Genomic DNA, 21,879 nt, shown 5'->3' with positions numbered 1-21,879 from the left:
TACATGTACAAGAATATTCATAGCTGCGCTCTTTGTGGTGGCAAAAAGATTGGAAAATGAGGGGATGCCTGTCGATTGGAGAATGGCTGACCAAATTGTGGTATCTGTTGGTGATGGAATACTATTGTGCTCAAAGGAGCAATAAAGTGGAGGAATTCCATGTGAGCTGGAACAACCTCCAGGAAGTGATGTAGAGAGAGAGGAGCAGAACCAGGAGAACGTTGTACACAGAGACTGATATAGTGTGCTAAAATTGAATGTAATGGACTTCTCCATTAGTGGAAATGCAGTGATCCGGAACAACCCGGAGGGATCTATGAGAAAGAACACCATCCACATCCAGAGGGGAAACTGTGGGAGTAGAAACACCAAAGAAAAACAACTGCTTGACTACATGGGTCCAGGGGGATATGATTGGGGATATGGACTCTAAATGAACATCCTAGTGCAAACACCAACAACTTGGAAATGGGTTCTGATCAAGGCACACATGTAATACCCAGTGGAATTGCGCTTCGGCTATGGAAGGGGTAGGGGAAAGGGAGGGAGGAATAGGAAATGATTTTTCTGACCAAGGAATGTTTGAAATGGACCAAATTTTGAAAAATTATGTTAATAAAAAGTAAATGAATGAATAAAGGGGCTACAAAAGGGGAGACATTTTTGTGACTCCCTTGTTAAAGGGAGACCCATCTCATGTTTCACCATGATTTATAACCTACAAGTGACAAAAGTTTCAGGTTAGCTTTACCATAACTTTTGTACTCGTTTTTGTTTTCCTTCTTTGGTTCTTTAAGTAACTTTGAATATTTGTGCTCATTGCTGGAAATTAAAAATGATATTCAATTTGAAAAAAAAAAGCTAGTGGAAATAATCAACAACTTTACAAAGTCGCAGGATACAAAATAAACCTGCGTAAATCATCAGCAGTTCTATATATCTCCAACACATCTCAGCACCATGAATTAGAAAGAGAAATTCCATTTAAAATCACCCTAGACAATATTAAATACTTAGGAATCTATCTGCTGAGAAAAACACAGGAACTATATGAACACAACTACAAAACACTTTCCACACAATTAAAACTAGATCTAAACAATTGGAAAAACATTAACTGCTGACGGGCAGGATGAACAAACATAATAAAAATGACCATCCAACCCAAATGAATTAATTTTTCTCCTGCCATACCAATCGAACTACGAAAAAACTTTTTTACTGAATAAAAAAAACCGTGACAAAGTTCCTTTGGAAGAACAAAAGACCAAGGATATCCAGGGAAATAATGAAAAAAAAATGCGAAGGAAGGTGGCCTTGCAGTACCAGATCTCAAACTATACTATAAAGCAGTGGTCATCAAAACAATATGGTCCTGGCTAAGAGACAGAAAGGAGGATCAACGCAATAGATTTGGGACAAGTGACCTCAGCAAGACAGTCTATGACAAGCCCAAAGATCCCAGCCTTTGGGACAAAAATCCAGTATTTGATAAAAACTGCTGGGAAAATTGGAAGACAGCATGGGAGAGATCAGGCTTGGATCAACACCTCACACCCTACACCAAGATAAACTCAGAATGGGTGAATGACTTGAACATGAAGAAGGGAACTATAAGTAAATTATGTGAACACAGAATAGTACACATGTCAGACCTTTGCGAGGGAAAGATTTTAAAATCCACCAAGACTTAGAAAAAGTCACAAAAAGTAAAACCAGTAATTTTGATTACATCAAATTAAAAAGATTTTATACAAACAAAACCAATGTAACCAAAATTAGAAGGGAAGCAACCAATTTGGAAACAATCTTCGTAACAAAAACCTCTGACAAAGGTCTAATTACTCAAATCTACAAAGAACTAAATCAATGGTACCAAAAAGTCAAGCCATTCTCCAATTGATAAATGGGCAAGGGACCTGAATAGGCAATTTTCAGTTAAAGAAATCAAAACTATTAATATACACATGAAAGAGTGTTCTAAATCTCTTATAATCAGAGAGATGCAAATCAAAACAACTCTGAGGTATCACCTCACACCTAGCAGATTGGCTATCATGACAGCAAAGGAAAGTAATGAATGTCGGAGGGGATGTGGCAAAGTCTGGACGTGAATGCATTTTTTTTGTTGTTGTTGCTGGTGGAGTTCTGAATTGATCCAACCATTCTGGAGAGCAATTTGGAACTATGCCCACAGGGCGCTAAAAGGCTGTCTGCCCTTTGATCCAGCCACAGCACTGCCGGGTTTGTACCCCAAAGAGATAATAAGGAAAAATACATGTACAAGAATATTCATAGCTGCGCTCTTTGTGGTGGCAAAAAGATTGGAAAATGAGGGGATGCCTGTCGATTGGAGAATGGCTGACCAAATTGTGGTATCTGTTGGTGATGGAATACTATTGTGCTCAAAGGAGCAATAAAGTGGAGGAATTCCATGTGAGCTGGAACAACCTCCAGGAAGTGATGTAGAGAGAGAGGAGCAGAACCAGGAGAACGTTGTACACAGAGACTGATATAGTGTGCTAAAATTGAATGTAATGGACTTCTCCATTAGTGGAAATGCAGTGATCCGGAACAACCCGGAGGGATCTATGAGAAAGAACACCATCCACATCCAGAGGGGAAACTGTGGGAGTAGAAACACCAAAGAAAAACAACTGCTTGACTACATGGGTCCAGGGGGATATGATTGGGGATATGGACTCTAAATGAACATCCTAGTGCAAACACCAACAACTTGGAAATGGGTTCTGATCAAGGCACACATGTAATACCCAGTGGAATTGCGCTTCGGCTATGGAAGGGGTAGGGGAAAGGGAGGGAGGAATAGGAAATGATTTTTCTGACCAAGGAATGTTTGAAATGGACCAAATTTTGAAAAATTATGTTAATAAAAAGTAAATGAATGAATAAAGGGGCTACAAAAGGGGAGACATTTTTGTGACTCCCTTGTTAAAGGGAGACCCATCTCATGTTTCACCATGATTTATAACCTACAAGTGACAAAAGTTTCAGGTTAGCTTTACCATAACTTTTGTACTCGTTTTTGTTTTCCTTCTTTGGTTCTTTAAGTAACTTTGAATATTTGTGCTCATTGCTGGAAATTAAAAATGATATTCAATTTGAAAAAAAAAAAAGCTAGTGGAAATAATCAACAACTTTACAAAGTCGCAGGATACAAAATAAACCTGCGTAAATCATCAGCAGTTCTATATATCTCCAACACATCTCAGCACCATGAATTAGAAAGAGAAATTCCATTTAAAATCACCCTAGACAATATTAAATACTTAGGAATCTATCTGCTGAGAAAAACACAGGAACTATATGAACACAACTACAAAACACTTTCCACACAATTAAAACTAGATCTAAACAATTGGAAAAACATTAACTGCTGACGGGCAGGATGAACAAACATAATAAAAATGACCATCCAACCCAAATGAATTAATTTTTCTCCTGCCATACCAATCGAACTACGAAAAAACTTTTTTACTGAATAAAAAAAACCGTGACAAAGTTCCTTTGGAAGAACAAAAGACCAAGGATATCCAGGGAAATAATGAAAAAAAAATGCGAAGGAAGGTGGCCTTGCAGTACCAGATCTCAAACTATACTATAAAGCAGTGGTCATCAAAACAATATGGTCCTGGCTAAGAGACAGAAAGGAGGATCAGCGCAATAGATTTGGGACAAGTGACCTCAGCAAGACAGTCTATGACAAGCCCAAAGATCCCAGCCTTTGGGACAAAAATCCAGTATTTGATAAAAACTGCTGGGAAAATTGGAAGACAGCGTGGGAGAGATCAGGCTTGGATCAACACCTCACACCCTACACCAAGATAAACTCAGAATGGGTGAATGACTTGAACATGAAGAAGGGAACTATAAGTAAATTATGTGAACACAGAATAGTACACATGTCAGACCTTTGCGAGGGAAAGATTTTAAAATCCACCAAGACTTAGAAAAAGTCACAAACAGTAAAACCAGTAATTTTGATTACATCAAATTAAAAAGATTTTATACAAACAAAACCAATGTAACCAAAATTAGAAGGGAAGCAACCAATTTGGAAACAATCTTCGTAACAAAAACCTCTGACAAAGGTCTAATTACTCAAATCTACAAAGAACTAAATCAATGGTACCAAAAAGTCAAGCCATTCTCCAATTGATAAATGGGCAAGGGACCTGAATAGGCAATTTTCAGTTAAAGAAATCAAAACTATTAATATACACATGAAAGAGTGTTCTAAATCTCTTATAATCAGAGAGATGCAAATCAAAACAACTCTGAGGTATCACCTCACACCTAGCAGATTGGCTATCATGACAGCAAAGGAAAGTAATGAATGTCGGAGGGGATGTGGCAAAGTCTGGACGTGAATGCATTTTTTTTGTTGTTGTTGCTGGTGGAGTTCTGAATTGATCCAACCATTCTGGAGAGCAATTTGGAACTATGCCCACAGGGTGCTAAAAGGCTGTCTGCCCTTTGATCCAGCCACAGCACTGCCGGGTTTGTACCCCAAAGAGATAATAAGGAAAAATACATGTACAAGAATATTCATAGCTGCGCTCTTTGTGGTGGCAAAAAGATTGGAAAATGAGGGGATGCCTGTCGATTGGAGAATGGCTGACCAAATTGTGGTATCTGTTGGTGATGGAATACTATTGTGCTCAAAGGAGCAATAAAGTGGAGGAATTCCATGTGAGCTGGAACAACCTCCAGGAAGTGATGCAGAGCGAGAGGAGCAGAACCAGGAGAACGTTGTACACAGAGACTGATATAGTGTGCTAAAATTGAATGTAATGGACTTCTCCATTAGTGGAAATGCAGTGATCCGGAACAACCCGGAGGGATCTATGAGAAAGAACACTATCCACATCCAGAGGGGAAACTGTGGGAGTAGAAACACCAAAGAAAAACAACTGCTTGACTACATGGGTCCAGGGAGATATGATTGGGGATATAGACTCTAAATGAACATCCTAGTGCAAACACCTACAACTTGGAAATGGGTTCTGATCAAGACACCCAGTGGAATTGCGCTTCGGCTATGGAAGGGGTAGGGGAAAGGGAGGGAGGAATAGGAAATGATTTTCGTAACCAAGGAATAATGTTTGAAATTGAGCAAATCTAATTAAAAAAAATCCACAGAATGGCTTAGTTTTAAAATGTAATGTTATCTCTATTTTACTGTATTTTTATCTATTTTGTGAAATTTCTCTCATTCAACTAAGACATCTTTTTTTGTAGAAAACTAATCCAATTGTATACGGGAAGCCAACTGGAAAATTGCATCTGTTTTATGTAAATTCATATTGGTGATGTCTTTTCAAAATGCATCTATTAAAACAGGTACAACAGTGTATTGTTGGAGGTCCTCTGAATTGGTTCAGTCATTCTGGAAAGCTGCTCACAATGTTACTGAACTGTGTACATATCCTCCGATTCAGCTAGACCACTACTAGGCCAAGAAAGTGGGGGGAAAAAGGAAGGGGATACATCTGTTCTTTTTCAGGAAGCTAAAAACTGGAAATCAAGGGCATGTTCTGCTATTGAGGAATGGCTGAAGAAATTATGATATATGGATGAAACATTTTTGTGCTGTAAGAAATTATCAAACTGACAATTTCAGAGAAAACTCAGATTTGTGAACTGATGAGGTCAATTTTTAAAGAGAACTGGGAGAACAATTAATACAATATCATAGAAGAAAACATGTTTGAAAGACTTTAGCCCTCTGATTACTACAGTGATAAACTCAGTCCAATAGAATGAAGCTGACAGAGGTGATGAACTTGAAATGCAGAATGATACTTTAGGATATGGCTAATGTTGGAATTTTTTTTGCTACACTATGTAGCAGTTGTGTACCAAGGGCTATCTTTATTATTTTGTGTGTTTTTAATTAAAATGTAATTTATTTTCCCAATTATATGTAACAATTTTCAATATACATTTTCCAAAATCATAAGATCCAAGATATTGCTGAGAGTAGCCAAGTCTTTCACAGTTGATCATCATACAATATTGCTGTTTCTTTGTATAATTTTCTGGGTTCTTCATATTTTGCTCTGGATCAATTCATGAAGATCTTTCCAGATTTTTCTGAAACTGTCCTGCGTATCTTTTCTTACAATAGTATTCCATCAGCAACATTTACCACAATTTGTTTGGCCATTCCCCAATTGATGAACATCCCCTCATGTCTTTATTGTTTTTTAAATTTGTTATATGGACGGAGGGTAGTGAGAGGCATATTAACTTTTTGAAACATGTTAATTTTTAAATGATTTTCAATAAAATCATTTTAATTAAAAAAGTTTAGTTTAAAAAATCCTACAAAAAGATAAGTAGTCAATACTTCAAAGTCACAAGCTTTTCCTTCTCATTTTTCATTGCCAAAGAGATCACCTTCCCCTAATTTGTCTATTCTTTGGGGGGAAAAAACCAAATTAAGTATTTCCTTTTTTTTTTTAAAACAATATTTTATTTGGTTATTTCAAAACATTAAGTCTTTTCTTGAAACCCCTTGGGATCTGAGATCTATTCACTTTCTGTCCTCTATAAAGCCTAGCTCATGCATATTCTATCATTAAATTCCACTATTATTTGTTCAGCTACTTTTTGGTCCAGGGCTGTTTCTTCTTCCCAGAGTCATAGAGTGCTGCTACTTGTTTAAGAGAATAACTGGATCAGGGACTGAGCTGACCTCCAACAAATGCCACTGTTCTAATACACAAGAAGGCAGAGAAACATCTTCTTTATGTAAATTTGAATCTGAAAGTATGTATGTTCATTGCTTCTTAGATCAGGCCAAACAAAATCTAAGTGTTTTGACTGTAAGGAGCAGGAGAGCTTATCCTCAGACTAGGGAGAGGAGCCAGCAGGCCATGGAGCAGAAACACCTAATGGCTGCCACAAGTGTCTGTAGAGAGCTCCTCTGTATGGAACCCAAAGAGTGTGCTGGCCCCTTGGTGCAAAGATTCCAGGGCTCTGTGCACTCCAGGACATGGCTGGAATGCTTCTTGATGTCATCCTAATTCTGATGCACTTCAGAACCCTTTCCCTTCTCTTATGCTTGGGGGCTCTCAGGCCTCTTCAGTACCAGGCAATCAAAAAGTTCCAGGCCCTTTACACAGGCACCATGATAGAGGGGATGGCCTTTCCAGGTAGAGAAGAATTATGGACTCTACCCATCTTGGCTTCTCAGTTATATCCCAAGGAACCTGAGCAATACCCTGGGGGGAGCAAATAGAAATGGAAAGCCCATGGAGGAGGTGCCTTCCACTCAATTGCCCCCATCCAGGCCCTGCCCTTGCCTTCTCCAAGCTAGAGTCCCTCTCTCAGCAGGTGGTCCCCCTCTGGGCCTTGGGTCCATTGGTCCACAACAACAACTATTTTTACCTGATTTCTGTCCCCTCAGCTCCTCCTCATTTCCTTGAATGGAGCCTTTCCTAGGATCTCAGATGTGAAGCTAGAAGGGTGTTGGGAGGTCAATGAGCAGTCAGCCCAACACCCTCATTTGGCAGAGGAGGAGGAGACTGAGGTCCAGGGAAGGCTGGTGACACACCAGAGTTGGTAGGACCAGGGGTCTGCGTTCCCAAACCAGCCTCTTTCCCATCTGCCTAGGCCTTCTCCTGCAGTCCCCTGGATCCCAATGAAAAGCCTCTTCAAAGCCTGGGGGGCGGGTCCAACAACTCTCCCAAGCCCTTAGCCTCTGCCACTCATTACTGACATCCTCTTCAACACAGCAGCTGCTTTCAATCAACTTCTCAATCAAAACACCTGAGAAAGGATTCTACCACCAAAGGGCCAGGCTCTGGAAGTCAATACAGCCACACACTCCCATATGGAATCCACGTGGTCCAGACTCCAGCCTGTCCCTATCTCAGATTAGGTAAATGACTCCCTCCACAAATGGGGAACTGATCTAGAGCTGTGCCATTTTAAACAATTTGTGCCATAGACATTTATTAAGCACCCAGTATTTGTGCAAGGTCCTCTGCATTGGGCAGGCCAAACACTACAGGCTTGGGCTCTGATCTAAATGCAGCAAATACAGCTGAGACCTGCTGTGTAATGTCAGGGGAAATGTGAAGAGGTGGCAACTACTTTGGGGGGTGGAATCAGAGAAGCCTTCAAGTGGAGTTGGACAACCTAGGATGAGTTTCTGAAAGAATAAAGAGATTTTTACAATCAACTCTGAGGTAGGCCCTGGTCTTCCCTGGAACATAGAAGGAGCTCAGGAGCTATATAAGTGATCTATGGAAATGATGAATAAATTGGTCAAAGTAAAGGATGGCAGGGGGGCAGGGCAAAAGTGGGAGACAGAAGGGATCTCAGCTTTAGGGCATCCCTCTGCTTTTACATCTATCTATTGCAGAGAAGACTTGATTAAAGAGTTTTGTTCCCCTCACAAACTACAACGCAGTCAGGTGGATAGTCCTGGGCTTGGAGTGAGATGATTCAGATGTGGCTTCAGACACTTACTAGCTGTGTGACCCTGAGCAAATCACTTCACCTTGTTTGTCTCAGTTTCCTTCTCTGTAAAATAAGTTGGAGAAGGAAATGGCAAACCACTCTAGTATCTACACCAAGAAAACCCCAAAAAGAGTCATGAAGAGTTAAACATGACTAAACACCACCACCACCACAAACCCCTAGGCCAATCATGTGACTCACTATCCTCAGCCCTTCTCCCAAACTGCCTTTTTTGTGTACTGGGGAGAGTGACCTGTGGGACAGTGTAGAGTGATGGGTCTTGAATCAGAGGAATAAGGTTCAAGCCCCCACTGAAAAGTCAACCCGCCCCCCCCCAGGCTCAATTTCTTCATCAGTAAAATGAAGGAATTAGACTAGATGAACTCTAAAGTACCTTCTAGCCATCAATTTGTGATACTATATTCCTTAGCAGAGCCCCAAGCTCCACCTACAGGAACAGCACGGAAGGCAGTGGGTTACAGGGCTGTTACACCTCTGTTACTTCCTTGCTGTGTGTCCGTGGGGGACTAGGCTCTAACTGTCCTGATTCTAAAATTGTGCCCTTAATTTCCTCATCAGGAAATGGCTGGGGGGGAGGGGCTACTCAGTTGTTTCCAAGGTTCCCTGAACTGTAACATTCTATGTTCTGTGATCTCACTCTTTTGAGAACCTATAGCCGTTACCTCTTCAGCCCTGGTGTGCTGTTTCCTTTTCAGGTAGGAAGGACTTACACTGAAGTGGGAAGTGGCTGGGAAGAAGGTATGGTTTGGGCCCTATTAAGTTAATGCCATTTGTTTAATCAGTGTGTTCCTTAGGCAGCCAGTGGCCTTTCTTCTGTTGGGGGTAGAGGGGCCTAAATAGGACCTCTTCACTGGTTGATGTTTTCAGATTCCTCCCTGCCATTTACATTTCATTTTGAATAGTAAGGGGTTAAGATAATAATAATTCTCTTTCCAAATGTAGATTGTGGAGCCCCCTCAGCACATACAGGTGATGTGAGCCCTGGGCTTAGTAGTGATGGCTGCGTCAGTAACTGTGTGACCTGGGCAAGAGGTTAGGTTTCCAAGGCCAGGCTAAGGAGTTTGGGTCCAGATTTGTCCCCCAAACAAAAAGTTGAAGGCAAGGTGAATGGAAAGGTGGAAGGATGGATGGGTAGGTGTGACTCTTGGTCTGTGGCCAGCTAGATATAATGGATTAAGTGAGTTTGTATTCATTTCCCATCAGGATAGCTTAGCCCTAGGATGGAATTCCAAAACTAAGTTAATTATTTTCTCCGAGGAGGGTACCCATGGGCTCTAAAGGGCCCTTGGAGATAATCTAGCTTGCACAGCCCAGTTCAGAGATGAGAAGACAGGCCTGGAGCTTAGAGGGTCCTCCGAAGGGCACATATCCAGTTAGTGGCAGAGCTAGGCCAAGGACTCAGGTCCCCTAGCACTTGTCTAGCCCTCTTCCCATCACAGCAAGCAACTCTCAATCATTCTGTTTATTTGACAACCACAAATGAGTCTGACCATGTGTCTGAAACATTCATTGCCAATGCTGTAATTTTTCCAAAACCAAAGATAGTTATTTACATGGGAAGAAACTTGACAGGTTCCCTCGGCAGTGGGATTGGGGGAAGGGGGGCATCTAAGCCTGACAAAAATTTATCAGACAATCCAAAGTGAAGATTTTCAAAGATAATGGCTGTCTTTTAACCTGTTCTGTGTAATTTTCCTCTCTCCCACCCCAGTAGCAGAAGTGGAGAGAGAGAGTCCAAGATACTAGAAGCTTGCCAAAAAGGTGAGTAGTTCTAACTTGACACAAAAATCCCCATTCTGCCTATGCATGCACTTGCTCCTCTTCTCATCCAAAACCTGACATTAGGAAAGAAATTCAAACCACACCTTAGGATCTGATGTTATCAGCTAGATTACACAGGCTTTGAGGACCAGGAAAACCCACATTCTCATTGGAAAACATTTCTTGGCACAGAAGGTTCAGGGAATTTGGTGGGGGAAAAATACTTGGAACACTGTTAACTCTGAGGGGGGGAGCCCCAGTATTGTCCCACTTCATCAAGGAGTTAATCTTTTCAATGGGATTTCACACCTTGCTGAGGCCCTGAGGGAAGGAGGGAGGGAGAGGGAGATATCATTAAAGCTGGACTTTACACCTCACAGAGGTTTCTAAGCATCCTCAATTCCAGACCAATCATCATTTTTATCATTGTAGAGACAAGGCCCCCAGCCTGGGCACACTCATTACCTGTGATTTACTATAAATTAAGATATCTACAGCAGGGGTTCTATTCCAGATATCCTAACTTTCTGCAAGATTTTAGTAAACTCAAGCTTTCTGTTCCTTTTTCCAAGTCAATTTGCAAAATGGAGAAACTGAGGAATATTTATTTATACTATAGTATAAATATGTATTTACACTGCTAAATAAATTCACTTTTTTTTTTTTGCAAACTGAGCTTGGTTCATATCCCAGCCCAGCTCTGTTATGGATGTGATTTTGGGCAAGTCAACAAGCCTCAGTTTCCTATTCTGTAAAATGGGAGAATGTAGCTCAAAGATGTGACAAACATCTGGGAATTCATCTGGCCCACAACCTCAAAAGGAGTGAACAATGGGACATAGCAGCCTAAAAGCCTGAGATCTTTCAGAACCAGGGAGGCACTAGTTCCACTGCCATTTACCCTGCTCAGACTCCATCTGGAACATGGTGCTCAGGCCCAGAGTAGGACAGAGTTGAGGAAGGGCACAGGCCAAAGCAGACCTGAAAGGAACTTCAGGGATACCCTCCACTAGAACATATCCAACAGCTGGCCTTTGGTTGGGAACCTCATTGTGAGGTGGCTTTTCTTACTATTACCTTCCATCTGCTACTCCTGGTTCTTCTCTCTGGGGAGCAAACTGGATGTAAGGCAGGGCCCAGGAGGGAAAACTGATGGGAAAGAATGGCAGACAAGACTCAGTAGACTGAATTGAGGATGTTAAACCTGGAAGTGGGAAAGTTTGTGATGTTGGGAAGGAGATGTAGGAGGATCTGTCTCCTGTCTCTCACCCAAGAAAACTCTTCACATCAGTTAAAGGGCTGTCATGCATTTTCAGAGTACAAGAGTTCTACATGAGATAAGGGACAGCTTCCTAATAAGAGTTGACATTTTTATAAAGTGTTCAAAGTACTTGAAACACATTGGCCTTGCAACCACACACCAAGGCTCAGAGAGGCCAAGTAACTTGCCCAGGATCAAAACCCATGTATTTATCTCCCTATTTATCTATCCATTTAGATATCTCTAGCCTGTTTGTATGTATGTATCCTGTCTATCTCTATCAGACTATTTATCTCTACATCTAACTCCATATCCTCTATGAATGTATCTAGTTATCTATCTTTATATTTATGTGTCTGCTTTATCTCTCTCTTTCTGTCTAATTCTCTCTTTCTTTCTCTGTACTTTAAGTATCTAAGTACCTATATATCTATCTACCTGGCTATTTATCTGTCTGTATATCTAGTTCACTCTATCCTGTATGTATTTGTCTATCAGTCTATGTATTTCTCTATCCATCTAGCTCACTCTATCTTATATGTATGTATTTATGTATCTCTTTATCCTAGGTTTTCATGTATCTACCTACCTGTCTATTTATTTATCTATCTCCCTCTATATCTATCCATCTAGATCTCTCTATCTCATATGTATATATTTCTATGTAGTTCTCAATCCCTCTCACTCTCTATCCTGTATATATGCATGTATCTATATGCCAATTTATCTATCCACCTAGCTCTCTCTCTTTATCCTGTATGTATGTATGTATGTATGTATGTATGTCTCTATCTAGCTATCTATATGTCTTCTATCTCTCCTTCTAGGTCTCTCCATCCTTTATGTATATATGTAGGTATGTATCTATACTTATTATCTATCCATCTGGCTTCCTCTAATCTATATGTATATTTGTATGTGTATATATATAATTTATCTCTATCCACTATGTATGTATCTTTTTATTTATGTATCTATCCTTCTATCTTAAATCCATGTCTATCTCTCTATATGTATGTATGTATGTATGTACCTATTTATATATCTTTCTGCCTCTTTATCTACATCTCTCTCTCTCTCTCTCTGTCTCTCTCTATCCATCTATCTATCTGTCTATCTATCTCTCTATCCATCTGTCTCTCTATCCATCTGTCTCTCTATCCATCTGTCTCTCTATCCATCTGTCTCTCTATCCATCTGTCTGTCTGTCTATCTATCTATTTGTCTGTCTATCCATCCATCTATCTATCTATCTATCTCTATCCATCTATCTGTCTATCTATCCATCTCTCTCTCTCTCTCTCTCTCTCTCTCTCTCCCCCCATCTGTCTGTCTCTCTGTCTCCCTATCAATCTATATGTCTGTGTGTGTCTCTCCATCTAGCTTTGTATTTATGTTCCTCTGCCTATTTATCAGTCCTTCTAGCTCTATCCTGTATGTTTGTTTCTATGTGCATATGTATGTATCCATCCATCTACCTATGCATCTGCCTCTTTATCTATCCCATGTGTTGTGTGTATATATGTATCTGCCTACATATCCATCCATCCAGCTGTCTTCATCCTTTATACATATCTGTATATACACACATATAAATCAATCTATATAGCTATCCATCTAGATCTCTCTATCCTATATATGTATCTATCTACCTATTCAGCTAACAACCTACCTACCTATCCTGTCTGCCACTCATTATTTCCTTCTTCTTTCCTTCCTTTCTAATTGTCTACATCCTACAGTTCAATTTAACTATCTTATCTATCAATCTATCTACTTACCTTTCTTCCTTTTTCTTCTTTTCTTTTTATCTCTAATTAACCACCTACCCCATCCTTCTACTTAGTCTCTTTCTTTCTTTCACATTACTCATCAATTTTACTACCATTCTACCTATTATCTTATCTCCCTATTCATCCATGTTTCTTTTTTATATTTTTCTTTCTATCCATCCATTTTTCTTTCTATCTATCCATCCATCTATCTGTTTATCTACCCATTGAGCTAATAATCTACCTATTCTTCTACAACTCAATCCTTCCTTTTCCTTCCTACCTTTTTTCTAATTACCTACATACCTACACATCTATTTATTTACCTACCAATCTATCTATTCATCTATCTACCTTTCTTCCTCATTTCTTTCTTTTTCCTCTCTAAAAACATACCTATCCATCTGCTTATTTATCTATCTGCCTATTTTTTTTCTCTCACATTATTTACCAATTTTATTACCAATCTACCTACTACCTTATCTCCCTATCCATCCACGTTTGTTTCTTTTTCTTTCCCTTTCTTTTCTATCTACCTATCTATCCATTTATGTATTTATCTACCTATTCATCTAACAATCTATTATTCTATCTACTTTTCATTCTTCCTTCCTTTCTAATTACCTTACTACTTACCCATCTAGCTCTTTATCCTGCATAGATATGTGTCTATGTATCTACCTATCTGCCTATTTATCTATTCTTGTAGCTCTAAGCCTTACTCTTTTTCCTAGAGATTTATATCTATTTCTCTGTAGCTAATCTACCTCTATCCTAAATGCATGTATGCATGAATCATTCTACCTATTTATCCAACCATCTAGCTCTATCAATCATGTATGTACGTAGGTGTATATATCTATTTCTTTATCCATCTCTTCATCTAGCTCTCTCTTTCCCATATGTATAAATGTATTTAAGTATCTATATATCCATCTAGTTCTCTGTCCTGTATGTATTGGGTATGTATATATCTAATTACCTATAGTTATAATAATGTATCTGCCTATTTACCTATCTATCCTTCTAGCTCTATCTATTGTTATGTATGCATGTAGTCATGTTACCAGTCAACCTATCTGCCTATTTATCTATCCATCTAGCTCTCTGCCCTCTATGTATCAAACTATCTATTTGCCTATTTATTGATCCATGTAGCTCGCTGTCTTATATGTTTGTATATCTGTATGTACCTGCCAATTTATCTATCTATCCTTCTAGCTCTCTCTATCCCATATATATATGTACTTCTCTCCATATCTCTCTCTGTGCATATGAATCTATCTTAAGATGGATATCTTGCTCTCTCTCCTGTATGCATGTCTGTAGTGATCTGTCAGTTTATCTATCCATCTAGCTCTTTCATGTGTATGTATGAATGTAGATCTGTATCTATCTGCTGCTTTATCTAAACATGTAGTTCTCTCTATCTTGTATGCATATATTTATTTATCTATCAAGGTCTACCATGTATGTATATAGGTATATATGTATCCATGTATTTATCTGCCTCGATATCTCTCCATCTAGCTTTCTCTATACAGCATATATATATCTACCTATCCATCTAGCTCTATCATATATGTATGTATGTATGTATGTATGTATGTATCTTCCTATCTATATAGCTCTATCTGGTGAGTATATATATGTATCTATCTTTCTATTTATCTCTCAGCCTATTTATCTCCCCATCCATTTAGCTCTCTGTACCCTGAATGAATGTTGTCTATTTATCTATCTATGTAATGATCAATGTATTTTTCTAAGCATTTAGTGTTCTCTATCCTTTATGTATGTATCTGCCTATTTATCAATCTATCCATCCATCTACATCCCTCTGTCCTAGGTATGTATCTATCAGTCATTCTATATATGTATGTATGTATATATGTATGTATGTATCTACTCTCTATCCTGAACACGTCTTGATTTTTCTATCTGCTGTTTAGTTCTCTTTCATGTATGTACGCATCTGCCTCTTTATCCATTTAGTTCTCTTAAATGTATGTATATATCATTTATATATCCATCTAGTTCTATAATGTAAGTATATAAGTATCTACCTCTTTATCTAATTCTCCATCTAGCTCTCTTTCCTTTATGCATGTGTGCCTCTCTCTTTCTTGATGCATCTATTTATCTATCTATATAGCTATCAATCTGTGTGGTTTTCTATTCACTCTATTTTGTGTGTATGTATTTGCCTACTTATCTATCTAGACATCTAGCCTTCTCAATATCCTGTATTATCTCTTTATTACTCTCTGTATTGATCAATGCATTTTTCTATCCATTTAACTTTCTCTATGCAGAGATGTTTTATCTCTATTTATCTATCTAATCATCTAATTCTCTCTCTGTCCTATATGTATGGATGTATCAATCAGTTTCTCTCTCTCTGTCTATTCTTCTAGTTCTCTATAGCCTATAAGTACATATGTATGTATTTACTATCTATCTGCCTATTTATCTGTCCCTGTAGTTCTCTCAATCCTGTATGTATGGATGCTTGTATGAATCTATCAATCCACGTAACTACTGATCCATGTACCTATTTACATATCCAGTTCCCTCTATCATGTATTTATGTATGTATATATCTATCTATCTCTGTATCTATTTGCCTCTTTATCTATCTATTCATCTATTCTATATGGATGTATCTACTTATCTATGTAGCTCTCTATTATCTGCCTATTTATCTCTCAATCCATATACTTCCCTCTATGCAGTATGTTTATTTGTCTGTATATGCAGATTTATCTGCCAATTTATCCATGTAATTCTATTTTGTAAGCATGTATCTATCCCTACTCTCAATCACATATGTAAGTATGCATGTATCTATCTGCTACTTTCTACCTCCATTTAGTTCCCTCTATCCTGTATCTATATGTCTATCAATTTATCTTTGTATTTTTCTAGCTAGCTAGCTCTCCCTTTCCTATACGTATGTACCGAGCAATGTATTTTCTGCTCATTTAGCTTTCTCTATCTTATATGTATCTGCCTCCTTGTCATTCCAATTTTCATTACATATACTGTATGCAGGTAGATATATAATAGGTATCCATCCATCTCTCTCTATTATTCATATATGTATCAACTGGTGCTCTATTATGTATGTATGTATGTATGTATGTATGTATGTATGTATGTGTCTACCTCTTGTTTTTATCTACCTACCTCTTTATCTATCTTGTCATCTAGCTCCTTCTATTCTTTTTGTATCTATTGATTTATTAAATTATCTTTTGATCTATGTATTTTTCTATGCATCTAGCTCTCTCTATCCAATAATTATGTATTTATCTATCAACCCATTTATCTATCCATCCATCTAGCTATCTATATCCTGAATGTATGTATATATCTATCTGTATATGTATTGATCAAGATATTTTCCTATATATTTAGTTTTCTCTTCCCTATGGGTATTTATATATATTTGTATGTCTGTCTCCCTATTTATCTAAATATCTAGCTCTCTCTGTCCTATATACATATCTATAGATCTATGTATTTTTCTATCTAGCTAGTTGTACATATGTATGCATCTATCTATTTTTCTGGGTGTATCTGCCCATTTATCTATCCATCCATCTGGTTCTCTCTAACCTATATGTATGTCTATATCTATTTATCTTTCTCTTTTTGCCTATGTATCTATCTCTCCATCTAACTCTCTCTGTCCTCTTTGCATTTATGTATCTATCTACCTAGTTATATTTATACATCTGATTATCTACTTTTCTCCCTTTTCTAATTAACTGCCTACCTACCCATCTGCGTGCCTAAATACCTATTTAATCTATCTAATTACCTTCCTTTTTCTTTCCTTTCTTTCTCATTTTAATCTATTTACCTTTTTTTACCTGTTTACTTTCTTCCTTCTTTCCCTCCTTTCTAATTACCAACCCATCTATCTACCTAAGTACCTATGTAATCTAATTCATCTACCTATCTACTTATTCTTCTGCTTATCTACCTATTTATTCTACTATCTACCTTTCATCCTTTCCTTTTTCCTTACCTACCCATCTACCTATCAATCTATGTATCTATCCCTCTATCTACCTTTCTTCTTTCTCTCCTTTTCTTTCTAACTATCCACCTAATTACCCATGTATCTGCTTACCTACCAATCTAATGTAATTCATCTACCTACCTACCTATTGGTATATCTACCTATTCATCTGTGTAGATCTTCCTTTCATTCTTTCTTCCTTCCTTTCTTTCTAATTACCTATCTATCTTGACTATCTTCCTGTTCATTTATCTATGTACCTACCTACCTTTCTTCCTTCCCTTTTTCCTGTTTCTAATTACTACCTACTCATCTACCTAGATATCTATCTATCTGCCTACCTATTCATCTATCTACCTACATTTTTTCTGACTTTTCTTTCTCTACCTTTCTGTGTATTGATTCATTCATCTATCTATCTACCTACCTATATCTCCAAACTTAGTTTATCTAAGCTTTAGCCCCAATTACCTCTTAGATCAGATACTTTGAACTGCATATCCCAGAGACTTCTTCCAGAAGTAAACTCATCTTCTTTCCATAATGTCTCATATTACAAACGCCCCAATTTTGGTCAAAGTTTCCCTCATTCTGCCCTTCTCCCAGGTTCATCATTTCAGCATTTTCTTGACTCCTTACTCTCCTTCATCCTGCTCCCTCTATAATTTCTCTGCTGTCCCATCTTTCCAATTTTACTCTTACATTTCTCACATCCAATCCCTTTTGTCCACTCACACAGTTACCACTTTATTTCAGGCCCTCATCACTCCTCACCTAAGTTACTGAGCCAGGCTCCTTACTGTTCTCTCTTTTTCAAGTCTCTCCCTTACTCCAGTCGATCTAACACACTGCTATCTTTTTCTTACATGTAAAGGTGACTACCTTCCTACTCCACCCCCAACCAACTCCAGTGACTTCCTATTATCTCTAAAATAAAATACAAATTCCTCTTTTTAAGTTTTTAAAAACCCTTCATAACCTGGCCTCAGACTGTCTTTCCAGCCTCAATGGACATTATCCTCTCCCTCACAAATTTGGTGATATGAGACAAATTGACCTTTGTATTCACTGCATGTAGGATTCCATTTCCAGACTCCAAGTCTTTGTTCCCCATATTGGAATGCATTCCTCCTTTACCTCTGCCTTGCAGGGTTCCCCTCTTTAAGAAGTAATTCAGGTCCTATCTTCTACCTGAAACCTTTCATGACCCTGCTAACTACTTGTACTTTTCCTCCCATACTACCTTGTTTTTATCTACTTGGCATATATTTGTGTTTATTGGCATTTGAAGCCCAGTCCAAGGATCATGTCCCTCAATGCTTCCAGTGCCTGCTGGGTGATGGTACTTTTTTGGACTAGAATGGGAGGAGATGTTGTCAGGGATCCATCCTATGGGAGATTCTTTTCTTTATGATTCCCCTTCTTTCCTTTAGCTGCAGTTTTGGATGTACCCTGTCAACTCCATCAGCAAAAAGCAAGTATTTCCTTGTCAAATGAAAAATTTTAGTTTATAAGGTATGGGAGAGCATTATCTTCACTGTGCCACTGGAATTTTTCTGAGTACTTTGATTCATAGCAAGATGGAAGTCATCTGAATCACACTGACAATCTTCCTCTTAAGTGTGGCCCAAAGTCCTAGATTATCCTTCTTGAGGGTATGGAGAGAGAAGGGGTCTCTAGTATGGCATGGTAGCTAGAGTGCTAGACCTGGAGTCTAGAGGACCTGGGTTTAAATCTCAATCCCAACATTTATTAGCTGTGTGACCTGAGAGATTATTATCTCTCAGAGACTCAATGTCCATATCTGTGAAATAGGGATATTGCCACAAAAACAAACTTCTTGGGCCTTCTCCACTTACTGAGCATATTCCTTCATTCCAGTGCCTGGCACCTAGTAGGCCCTTAATAAATATTTGTGGGGTTAATTGATTTAGGGTTCCATTCAACTACTACTTGTTTTTTCAGAATGGCTCCACTCTGACCTTTAAGATCACAAGTATAGCCTGGCCATGGGGATTCTACCCATGAATTAATGGAGTCTTTATACTCATATAGACACCTCACCCCATGATTCTTCTCATTTGTCCAGCTATAACCCAGTGTTAGTCAGTGTTAGTGTTTTTATGTTCCCAGGGACCTCTACTGTCAAATGAGTGTGGTTTGCTGGCCACAGTCCATTAAGTATTCTCTGAAGCCCCTGTGATAATATTTATGCCATGGCCTAACAATGTGAGAAAATCATCATGGGGGAGTAAGTAAAAAGAGTACCTCTGATGCTTACTGGGCACATCACTTAACCTCATGGCATTTTAGGTAAATTTCTAAGACTATAAAGTTGCAGGGAAGGCACCAACCTGCAAAGGTACAGGGAGTTTCCTCATTCAGGAGTTCTGAACCAGTGAACTCACATCTAACTCCTATCCTAATGGAAAATGTTTCACCAAATCATAATACATACTTCTCTGCTCTGTGTTGTCTATTTTAAAATAACAAGGCCCTGTAAGGTAGGGTTCAATACATGTTTTCACATCTGTTCTTTTGAAACAAAAAAAGTTTTAAACTGTGTTACTTCCCTGCTCAAAAGTCTTCAGTGGATCCCTATTGTCCATAAAATGAAATACCAACTCCAGAGGCTTCCACTGAAACCCCCTAATCCCCTGGCTCCAGCCTATCTTTTGGTCTTTACCTCATAATACTGCTTGCCACGTACTCTAGGTTTTAGCCAGATTAGGCTAAAACTAAATTGCTTTGAGATGACTACTATAGATCTTAGAAAATAAACAGATTACATTGAGCTGTTTGGTATTATTTAGTTTAGGTGCCATTTACTTCTTCCTAAACTGCAATTGCTTTCCAATAATACTTTTCCTAATGGTAATGAATAATATATGAAATTAGAATAAATGTTTATGTATTTGGGTAATGGTTTATAGGGGCATCTTTGCTAGGATAACATCCACTACCCTTCACAAATAATAAAGATGGAGATACTCTAAGAACTTGAAAATTTATGAATTAAGATTGAGAATTACATACCTTTCCAAAGATTGTTGAGAGAATTTTCTTGGGCTCCTGGTAAATAGGTGAAAGCAACACAAGAGATGACAGCTGATTGTGTGCTGTGATTCTAATTCAGATTTCCTAAGCAACAAAACAAATTGGTCTGTTGTTTATTCACGTATAATCATCTAAAAAAGAAGAGACTGGGATTAATATATCCCTTTTGAGATGACAAACTAAAAATTACAAGATTATCAAAATGTAGCAAATATTAGAAATAGTTTTCTCCCTTTCACTATAACAAAGAAAGACAAATGATTACTCCTGAAATTTTCAGGAGAGGATATCAAGATAAGACGACAAAAATAAATAAGTAAATTGGTTTTTTCATTACCAGTCAGTGAATTTGAAACTATCTTAGTGTTAATGAATATTTCTCACAGATGTTGCTATTGTTAGAATTGACTATCTCTGTTAATTATATGTTGCCTGAAGATTTTCCAAGTGTTGAAAACTGAGTAAGTTGCAGTTCAAGTTTGAGATTGTTTTAATATGGCATTAAATGGCTCATATTCAAATGGATAGGATACCTGTGGCTTAAGGTGTTATCTTGGCCATTAAAGATAAATTTGATTAGCTTTACTTAGTGAGGATATCAAGTTTATTTGCTGCCCTAATATTTCCTTAAACTGAACTGTTGATGATTCCCCTTATTAAACTGTAAAAATCCTTTTTTCATTATTCAACTTAAAAGTCATTTTAGTAACTAATAATTTCAACTTATGTAGATGACATTTCAGTCTTACAAAAGATATCATAAAAAGATAAAAACAAATTGATACAAGACATGAATTCTGAAGGCATTTGTTAACTAATTTTATGCCCCAAATCTCTAAACAACTGATACAAAATTCCAAGGCTTGTGTTTATAATCAGGATTTTGAAAAAAATGCAAGAAATTGATAATGGAGACAAACCTAAGACATTTTCTCATTTTCCCCCCTCATCTCCATCCTATTACATATACATTTTAGAGCAACTGGCCAAACTTTGCCAAGTCTTGTTTTATCAGGAAGAGGAAATTCCAAGCCATGTGAAATGCCATTGTACTCTGGCATCTAAGTAGACCAATACCCTACCATTGTTTTTAAACTGTATACACTCAATTATGCTGTTTCCATAAAAAACAGTTAATGTTGCATGTTAATTATATATGGATATATTTTTTATTTTCCTTTAATTTTGATAATACAATAATGTCTATTAATGGTATTTAATGGTACAACTTGAGTGATTATGAGTGGCAGAAAAGTGGAATGAGCTATCCTTTATTTTCCATTTAATTTGGTTTTGCATGGTTTAGCGACAGAGTGTACTAAGCACAGCCATAAATTATTGTATTTCTATTGAAAAATGGGAAATAGTCTATATTTTTTCCTTTGCTAAATGTTGTCAGTTTTACAATAAAATTTTCATCTCCTAAAATAAAAAAAAATTAGGTCATTCCCTGACTTTGACATTCCAGCAACTGTTTCTGAATA

The 21,879-nt window shown here is 37.8% G+C and overlaps 1 protein-coding gene across 6 annotated transcripts in view; it reads right to left on the bottom strand.

Moving 5' to 3' along the window:
• Nucleotides 1–21,879, bottom strand: part of LOC103095951 (zinc finger protein 345-like) — a 58,070-nt gene that overhangs the window by 31,570 nt on the left and 4,621 nt on the right. For 2 of the 6 annotated variants that reach the window (XM_056808751.1, XM_056808747.1), the window contains exons 4-5: nucleotides 20,375–20,479; nucleotides 11,353–11,424 (exon numbers count right to left, since the gene is read on the bottom strand). Coding sequence is in view for 2 of the 6 variants with exons in the window: in XM_056808747.1 (XP_056664725.1) it covers nucleotides 11,353–11,359 (7 nt within the window). In the remaining 4 variants the exon portion in view is untranslated. Of the gene's footprint in view, nucleotides 1–11,352; nucleotides 11,425–20,374; nucleotides 20,527–21,879 lie in introns of all 6 variants that reach the window. The other 4 variants (XM_056808749.1, XM_056808752.1, XM_056808748.1 and 1 more) reach the window with 3 other exon arrangements.

The sequence above is a fragment of the Monodelphis domestica genome, chromosome X (genome assembly GCF_027887165.1).
Source record: "Monodelphis domestica isolate mMonDom1 chromosome X, mMonDom1.pri, whole genome shotgun sequence".
Taxonomy (NCBI): Eukaryota; Metazoa; Chordata; class Mammalia; order Didelphimorphia; family Didelphidae; genus Monodelphis; species Monodelphis domestica.
Note: the sequence above shows the minus strand (reverse complement) of the source record. Positions and strands in the feature narration are given on the sequence as shown.